The sequence below is a fragment of the Morus notabilis genome, unplaced genomic scaffold, assembly GCF_000414095.1.
Source record: "Morus notabilis unplaced genomic scaffold, ASM41409v2 Scaffold139, whole genome shotgun sequence".
NCBI classification, from domain to species: domain Eukaryota; kingdom Viridiplantae; phylum Streptophyta; class Magnoliopsida; order Rosales; family Moraceae; genus Morus; species Morus notabilis.
Genome location: NW_010361068.1, coordinates 495,143 through 505,041, shown reverse-complemented (window position 1 = coordinate 505,041; position 9,899 = coordinate 495,143). Strand labels below are relative to the sequence as shown.

General features: G+C 35.8%; 1 protein-coding gene across 1 annotated transcript; it reads left to right on the top strand.

Moving 5' to 3' along the window:
• Positions 1–6,411: 6,411 nt before the first annotated feature.
• Positions 6,412–9,277, top strand: LOC21408075 (pentatricopeptide repeat-containing protein At2g39620). The gene has a single exon (XM_010098323.2). It carries the CDS (start codon positions 6,681–6,683, stop codon positions 9,012–9,014), a length of 2,334 nt encoding a protein of 777 aa, XP_010096625.2. The 5' UTR covers positions 6,412–6,680; the 3' UTR covers positions 9,015–9,277.
• Positions 9,278–9,899: the final 622 nt, after the last annotated feature.

Below are 9,899 nucleotides of genomic sequence, written 5' to 3'. Positions count from 1 at the left end.
TCAATAATAATGTAATACCTGAGATTTAATTAAGCCTTAAGCCAATAATAAATAAATTTAGTAAATTAAAATCATGCACCACATTTACCATTTATCTCAAAGTTATTTGTTGACATTATATTTTATTATTATAGCTATCATATGATTTTATTAAACTTATAGCTTTGCTAATCAAGTTTTCAGTTTTAATGTGCAATGCAACTAACTGATGTGGGAACTCAATGTGCTAAACTTATGAAGAAAATATGATATTTATTATGATTATTTGATATGATATGTTACCTTTATTATGATTGATTTAATGATGAATTATTATTTTATATTTTAATTATATGGTTTTATGTAAATGTGTTGAGGACTTAGTTGCTATTTTTAGTTTTTGTGAGAGAAGGCTATGTTAGTAAATTGAGTGAACTTTAGGCACCTAATTGAAGAAGAAAAATAGAGACTTTAGAGTTGATTTTATGAGGTTCGGACAGCTGTTAGAGGCTTAAAAAAACCTAGACACTTATCCTACTATAAGGTCACTTTACTTTTGCTTGGTTTATATCATGTTTAGACTTCATTTTTGGGTCTATTTCAGCAAAAAAACCTAGAACTCCGACCATAACACTTTCTTCTCTCTTCTCACTCCTTTTCTTAACACTCAGAATCAAATCTAGGTTTTCAAAAGAGAATGAGCTAAAAACTCAACCAGCCCATTTCAACTTGTTTTTCAACCTATAACCAAAAATAACCACCAAGGTTTTGAGCTTCTATTCACTTGGGAACACGTTTTTCTTTGAGGTAACTTCTTTCTCATGTTAGAAACTAAGATTTCAGATATTAAGATGTTAAAATCCTACTTGAGATTTGGATTTTTAATGTGGCTTATCATGCATGTTGGTTGTAGACCCTTAAAAATCAGTTTCTTGAAGTTTTGGTTCAAATATTGGTTTCTGGGTGAAATTAATGATTTTAGCTTGATATTATTGATGATTATTTGAAGATAAACTCTTATTAGGATGATGATTCATGTATTTGAGAGTGGTCTTTGAAGATTAAGATCTGCATGCTAGGTATTTGATGAAATGTTCAAATATAAGTCCTCTGTATAGTTTAAGTAGATTCTGTTTTCGTGCTATATATATTTATGATTTTGACCAATCTTATATTTTTTTATTAAATTATACATCTCAAACTTTACGTAAGTTTTTGAATCACTCTAAACATATTTTTCTACATTTAGTTATGAATTTTATAAGTTCAGCTAAAAACCTGTCATTTTCCTGACAAGATTATACTTCAATTCAGATTTCGGGCTGTTTTTTATTAGTTTGAAAAATCTGAAACCTATTATATACTAGCTCTAAAAATAGGGGTTTTAGTCTACTTTTATTTGCCACTAGTTTCATAATATTTTGAGTTTTGACAAATTTATTATGAATATTTTCGTAACAATGCGCAGTTATGTGTTTTGTTAAATGATGACATGAATGTAATTTTTGAAAGCTATGGTTTTAAAAGGTTAATTAGCACATTGAAGGCTCCCCATAACCAGCTAGTTGGTGCTTACAAATTGGTGATCAAAATTCAAGTAAGTAGAGTTCAAGCATTTTTAAAATTGCATCACAAGACCTATTTGACGAAAGAACTTGTTCAGAATTGTGATTATGCAAGTTTATTCTCTTATGAAATTCTTATATGATTATGTTCAAAGAGTATTCATGATTAATTATTTTGAAAGAGATTATGATATTTGCTTATTATATTTTTATGTTTTAAGAGATTTTATGGTATGGTATATGGATGAGAGGCTGGGGAAGCAGAAGTGTGAGGGACCAGTGTCCCAAATTAGAGTAACTGTCTCTTTGAGACAACTAGAGAAAAATACTAGTGGGAAGTCTCTTGTTGATCACAAGAGAAAAAGATTCTAAAAACCCCGCTTAGTGTTTAAGAGAAGAGAATTTGCCAAAATTAGAGAAGGTCTTGTATAGAGAGGCTTACCTTGAACCGAAGTTCTGTATCATACCTAAACTAAGAATAAGTATGAAAATTTATGAACAATGTTTAACAAAGAGATTTTAGCCACGGAGATTTTAGATACTTACTTTATTTGAAATCTTCTTACTGAGTTTTTACTCATTAGTTTTACCTTGTGATGCAGATGATGTGTTGTTACGATTAGTAAAAAAATAATTTCTAAGGTTGGCTGAGTACTCCAAGTCCTACATTTGGCATCTTTGCTTATATGTACTTCCAAACAATAGATGGGCCCAAAATATTTTTTCGTTACTTTGTCAGTTTTGAATAACTGTTTAATGTCTAAGATTTGTGGTTGTAATCATTTTACGCACTGACTCATTTTGTTTAAAAACCTTTACGGAAATCTTGTGATGAAATCAACCACAAGTTTCTGCATCTTAAAAATGACATTGTTTTAAGTATAAAAAGTATGTTTTAAGTAGCACCATCTCGCTAAATTTGGCCTTAGACCGGTTTAGCGTTGGGGACATTACAATTTTGGTATCAAAGCCCAGTGTTTAATGTTTCTGAAGACAGTGAAGTACATATAGACAAGTGGTTGCATAAGAAACTCAACCAATCAGTAATGTTTATGATTTCTAATGTACAGAATAATATATTTATGTTTTATATTGCATTTACATGGAAGTATATTTATTATTATTGGCTTAAACCTAACGGTTAGAAATGGGTGTTGTAGCAAAATACCTCCTAAAAGATATACTAGAGATCCCCCGAACGTCGATATAGCTCAAATGTTTGCTGGATTAATTGCATTAATTTAGCAATAGGCTAATCAACAGAGACAACAAAATGAGTTTATGAGACAATAAATGCAAATGCAAGCTCAACGGTTTCAGCAACAAACATAGCAGTTTCATAACATGATGGCACAACAAGGAGCCCAGCATGTAAATCAGCCTCCACCTCCCCCTCGACAACAAAGACAAGATAATTTGTAACCTATTTATGAGGGTTTTAGGAAGCAGCGTCCTAATGATTTCCATGGTGGACCTGATCCACTAATTGCTGAAGAATGGATCAATACTATAGAAAGTATCTTTGACTACATGGTTATGGAAGATGCTCAACGAGTTTCCTGTGCTATTCAATTGCTAAAGAATAATGTTAGGCATTGGTGGGCATCTATTAAGTTGACTCTAGCTGCTACCAACCTTACTTGGAATGGTTTCAAAGAATTATTTTACAACAAGTACTTCACTAAGGAAGTAAAGAAAAGTAAAGTGGTTGAGTTTGTGGGATTAGCACAGGGTACTATGACTGTTGATGACTATGTCACTAAAGTTGAACGACTTTAAAGATTTGATCCATGGATAGTAGGTAATGACGTGAAAAAGATGAACATCTTCATTAAGGGTTTGAAAGCAACTATCCATAAGGATGTGAGCATGTCGAGGCCTCAATCATTCAGCAAAGCAGTTGTACTAGCTATGATATCTGAGAAGGGTATTAAGAGACAAAAATTGGAGAATAGAGCTACTTATGCCGCTAAGAATGTCCAGTAGAAACCAGGAACAACTGCAGCAAAAGGGAAACATAAGCAAGAGTGGCAAAAAAATGCTAACAAGCGGCCTAAGACAGATAATTCAATTGCTAAAGAGTATCCAAAATGTCCTAAATATGGGAAAATGCATGGAGGAGAATGTCGATAGACATCTTCATTAAGGGTTGAAATCAGCTATCCATAAGGATGTGAGCATGTCGAGGCCTCAGTCGTTCAGCGAAGCAGTTGGACTGGTTATGATATCTGAGAAGGGTATTAAGAGACAAAAATTGGAGAATAGAGCTACTTATGCCGCTAAGAATGACCAGTAGAAACCAGGAACAATTGCAGCAAAAGGGAAATATAAGCAAGAGTGGCAACAAAATGCTAACAAGTGGCCTAAGACAGATAATTCAACTGCTAAGGAGTATCTAAAATGTCCTAAATGTGGGAAAATACATGGAGGAGAATGTCGATAGACATCTCCATAATGTACTCCCTTATGTTCCCCTTTCCTTTATACCGCATGGAAATAAATTTTGCCAAAATATTACTCGTTTCTACCTTTTTATTATTAGCAAAATATTGCTCAATTTCTTTGAGGAACTTCTTGGCATTAGTGCTTTCAGTAATAGAGTGCCGAAACGCTTCCGAAGTGGAGCGTTTTATGATCATTAGACTCATGCGGTTAGAGCGATCCCACTTCTCAATTTCATCCATGTTCGGATTTTCCGTAGTGGAAGTGGGTCGCTCAATCCTTAGCGCATCGTCTAAGTCCATACAGCCGAGAATGATTTCCACGTTCTCTTTCAGATCTTGAAATTCGTCCCATTCAGCATTGGGATCATACTTATTTGTGCTGAAACGTTAGTAGCAGTAGCATAAACTGAATAGAGAGCAAAATAAAACAAGATACTCACAATCAACATTCATGTCATACATTAGCATAATCTAACAATAAAAATGCACATATGACATAAACAAACAATCTGAAGGATGGTGGACCTATTTCAAGATACCTAGCACAACATTGATATTTAGTCTTTAGACCAGAAATATCAGCTTGTATGTAGTACTCTTTGCACGGTAATCAAATATTGACAATAAATCCTTTCAAACAATAGCCTTCCTTTGGGCCGACTATTGTTCACATGGAAAACAATACAATTGTCACATATTTATTACCACAATTATACCTATTTGTTGGCCAAATAATAACCTTCCTTTGGGCCGATCATTATTCGCATAAATAATAGGTATACTCATCTTTATATTTTAAAATAAATTAACATCCACAACAGAGGTTACTTTGACAACAATATTATTTCAATCAATTTATTTCAAAATACAAGACAATTAAGTGCAATAATAATCAAATAAAACAAAATAAAGAACCGGAATTTCATTTTATTCAATTGAATCTTTAAATTTCTTTAATTATTTGCACTCAATTTCTTGATGGGTTAAAAATTACTCAAAATCTCCAAAATTGGGTTTAAAACAAACCTAAAATTGCCAAAATTGGTAATTATTCTTCTTTATGGCCGCAGGTAACCTGCGGTCCTTACTTCAAATGCACAAGCCCAATCGGGCCTGTGCTTCCCTTTTTTGTCACGGGCCTAAAATAGGTCCATGTCCTTTTTGTTGTTGCAATTTTGGGCCAAAGCCTAAAACTGTGGGAACCCTAGGGTCACGATCGCGACCCTTCCCCAAATGTGGCGGCCACGAGGCCACCACTTCATGTAGCCACGGTGGTACACCGTGGCTGTCCTGTCACCGCCGCGGTCAGAGGACTGCGACCGGTCATCCATAGTGCCGGTGGTGGCAAATGCAGCCACCAGCCATGAAGAAGTTTTTTTTTGTTCTTTTCCTTATGCGGCAGCCTTGGCCGCCACTGGTCCTCATCCCGCCATGGCCACAGGTCGTGGCCAGCCCGTCAGCGTGGCCTAATGGTCGCGCCCTTGTTTCCTCAGCGTCGGCGGCCAAGGCTGCCGCCAGCCACAATCTTCAATCCGGAGAAGAGAAGAAGAAAGAAGGAAAAAAGTTTTCCAGAAACAAACAAAAAAATTCTTTAATTAATTCTTTACCAAATTTCTTTAATTCCTAATTTTCTAGAAAATCAATTTTGTAAATAAAAATTAATCTGAAATTATTCAACAAATTTAATTAAAATCAATCACTAAGAATTCATGTGATTATCAATATACATGTTTTTCTCAATAAAATAAAGCATATCTAAAATTCCGTATACAAAAGAAAAATCATATGAATCAATCCACATAATATTCAACCGAAGATATTAGAGATGAAAATTCTCTCAATAATTTAATGTGATGACCGCTCTGATACCACTTGTTGGATCTTTAAATCCTTATTCCACATTTTAGGAATCATCACACCAAATTACTAAGAAAATAGGTTAGAACAAATACATGTCTCCATTGGTGCGGCCTTAATCTCCAGTAGAAATCTCTAAGACAATGGGCACGTCGAGTTATTGTCTTTCTCAGTCAATCTCCAAATTCTTGAATGGGAAAAGGGAAAACGGCCAAATGATTTGACGTATTTAGGACCATAACTTAAGTTTATTTATATATTGTCCCATTAGGCTCCTATTAAACCTAAATGGATCAATATTAAGTATCCACATATTTAATCCATACTTTATTAGGAGATTATTTATGCTCTCTATAATTAGACCACTTAATTAGCTCAATTACTTAAATAACATTACTATAATTATTATAAATATGTAACCCATAATTATTATTAGGAAATATAATTTCCTAACACTTTTCACATCACAAAATAAGAGTTCTTTGAAATAAACAAAGCAAATCTCAATTCCAAGTAATATAAAATCTGGTGAGACCTTCCAAAGCTGTAATTCCAAACCATGCAGAAGGCAAAACGACTTCTACGTAGATCCTACCATGGCCATACGCACACACCAGCAACCTCCGAAAATCTCTCTCCTCTTCACCTCCTCAACTCATGCAAGCAACTCAAGCCTTTGCTTCAAATCCATGGCCACTTGATAGTTTCACGCCACAAAAACGACACTCACACAGCGACCCGTCTCATCAACGCCTATTCTTTCTTTCGAAAATGCGACGTCTGTCACTCCGTCTTCGATTCCACGCCAAACCCAGCTGTGATTCTCTGGAACTCCATGATCAGAGCCTACGTGAGATCAAACCGGTTCGGAGATGCTCTCGGAATGTACCGCTCCATGTTGAAAGAAGGTATGGAACCCGACAAGTATACCTTCAACTTTGTTGTGAAGGCTTGTACCGGTTCTTTGGATTTGCAAGAGGGTGTTCTTATCCACCGTGAAATAGCTCTTAGGGGATTAGAATCTGATGTTTTTATAGGGACCAGTTTGCTTTACATGTATAGTAAAATGGGTGAAATAAGGCTTGCACTCCAAGTGTTCGATGGAATGCCTGAGAAGGATGTTGTGGCTTGTAATGCGATGATTACAGGTTTTTCGCAAAGCGGGGATCCCTGCAAGGCGCTGGAGTTTTTTCGGAGTATGCAGTTATGGGGATTGGAGCCCAACTCGGTGAGTTTGTTGAACTTGGTTCGAGCTGTTTCTGTACTGGCAGATATTGATTCTTGTAGGTCTATTCATGGATACGCGGTTAGGAGGGATGTTGGAGCTGCGGTGTCAAATGGGTTGATTGATATGTACTCCAAGTGCGGAGATGTTAGTGTTGCTCGCCGGGTTTTTGACACGATGAAGGGACGTGATAATATCTCGTGGGGAACAATGATGGCAGGATATCTCTATAACGGTTACTTCCTCGAGGTTTTGGAGTTATTTGATTCCGTGAAGGGTGAGAACCTTAAGATGAATGCAGTGTCAGTCATAAGTGCACTCTTGGCAGCTACTGAGTTGAGAAATCTAGAGAAAGGAAAGGAGATACATAGTTGTGCTGTACAAGAAGGAATTGATTCAAATGTTTCAGTAGCCACTTCTATCATGACCATGTATGCAAAGTGCGGAGAAATAGAGAAGGCTAAAGAATTGTTTGACGGGCTTCATGGAAAAGATGTCATTGCTCATTCTGCACTTACATCTGCTTTTGTTGACTCGGGGTATTTTGAAGAGGCGTTGTCTTTGTTTCAAGATAGTCAGAATGAATACTTGAAACTAGATTGGGTGACCATATCAAGCATCCTTTCGGCATGTGCAGAGCTATCATCTATAAGATTAGGCAGGAGCATACATTGTCACACTATTAAAGCCAATATTGATTGCGGCATCTCAATAGGAGCAGCCCTTGTGTCCATGTATGCTAAATTTGGATTCTTAACCACTGCTTTGTTCGTTTTCCATAGAATGCCATCTAAAGATGTTGTAGCATGGAATTCTTTGATAAATGTGTGCACCCAGATCGGGGAACCGTTCCATGCTATGGAAATGTTTCGTAAATTACAGTTGTCTGGTATACAACCAGATGAAAGAACCATGGTAGCTCTGGTTCAAGCTTGTATACTATTAAATGACCTCGGTCAGGGTGCGTGCATCCATGGGAAAATCATAAAATATGGCCTTGAATCCGACAATCATGTAATAAACTCTCTCATTGGGATGTACGCAAAGTGTGGAAGCCTACCCTCAGCTGATTTTTTGTTCAACAGAATCGAGTTGACAAAGAATGAAGTGGCGTGGAATGCTTTAATTTCAGGATATGCGCAGAGTAAACACGCCAAAGAAGCTATTTCTGCTTTTAACCAGATGAGACTAGAGAATGTGAGGCCTAATTCAGTAACATTTGTGAGCATTCTTCCTGCAGTGGCATATCTTTCAGACTTGAGACTAGGCATGGCTTTTCATGCCTCTCTTATCAAGATGGGGGTTTTGTCGAATACCCTTGTTGGAAATAGTCTCATTGATATGTATGCTAAATGTGGGCGGCTTGATTTTTCAAAGAAATGCTTTAATGATATGGAGCACAAAAATACAGTTTCATGGAACGTGATGCTCGCTGGATATGCTGTACATGGCCGAGGAGATTCTGCAGTTTCGCTTTTCTCTCTCATGCAGGAAAATCATGTCGAAGTTGATAATTTTTCCTTCGTCAGTGTTTTATCTGCTTGCAGGCATGCTGGTTTAGTAGAAGAAGGCAAAAGAATTTTTAAGTCCATTCGTGAGAAACACCATCTTGAGCCAAATTTGGAGCATTATGCTTGCGTGGTTGATCTTTTAGGTCGTGCTGGATTGTTTGATGAAGCTCTTAGCTTAATCAGTACAATGCCAATGGAGCCGGATGCTGGAGTTTGGGGAGCTTTGTTGGGTGCGTGTGGAATGCATTCTAATGCAGAGTTCGGAGAAGTTGCCCTGGACCATCTCGTTAAAGTTGAGCCTGGAAACCTTACTAATTACATAGTTTTGTCAAATATATATGCTCAATCAGGTAGATTGCGTGATGCAGACAAAACAAGATCGAAGATTAAAGACTCGGGTTTGAAGAAAACTCCAGGGTGCTCCTGGGTTTGAAATAAAAACAGGATCCATGCATTTAAGTGTGAGTTATCACAGCCAACTGCGGTTTGATACCACATGCTTTCTTTGTGCGGCAAATCAGAAGCAGTTTGGGTTTGAGATAATGATTACATAATGTTCATGAATGGTGTCTCAAGGCTTATTAGACATAATAGAATTTTTAGCACAATGGCCCCGAATTTGTCGTGGTTTAGTCAATTACCCCCTAAATTTTTTATTTTGACAATTAACTCTATAAACTTGTAAAACTGTTGCAATGCGCCATACTTTACTAAATTTGTTCAAATTTTTTATTAGATTTAGGGTCTGTTTGTTTTAAGGGTTCTGCATAGTTCAACTTATGGTTTGAACTCATGAACCAGATAGACCCTTAAGTATTAAAAGTCGAGGAATTTAAAAAATTTGTGCTACATTTGTATTGGGATGTTAAAATTTTTTATCGAATGTGTTTTTTCGATACTAATTTTGTACAATTATCATCAAAATAGGGTAATTGCAATAATTTTACAAGTTGAGGAGACAACTTGCCAAAATTAAAAGTCCAAAGGGCAAGTTGTTAAAACTATACAAGTTCAGGGGTAAATGTATAAAATACTTGATTTATTATTAGGGAAAATTTCATATTGATACCCTGTATTTTAGCATAATTGTCTTTTGATACCGTATGTCTTTAATAATTTTAAATCGATACCTTGATGATAAGTGCACAAATTTACACTTTTAATGTTCATAATTGTCAAATTATTTTATTAAATTTGTGATTTTAATTTCAAATATTCCTAAATTTAGAGGATTTAAATTTAATTAGATTTATTTTATTTTCAGGTTTTTGAAGAAAACAATTGGATTTGAGCTAGTTTACCAAGCAAAACCCAAAAG

Excerpts from the sequence above, each read along its gene's own strand:
- LOC21408075 (XM_010098323.2), top strand. The coding sequence starts at position 6,681 with ATGATCAGAGCCTACGTGAGATCAAACCGGTTCGGAGATGCTCTCGGA.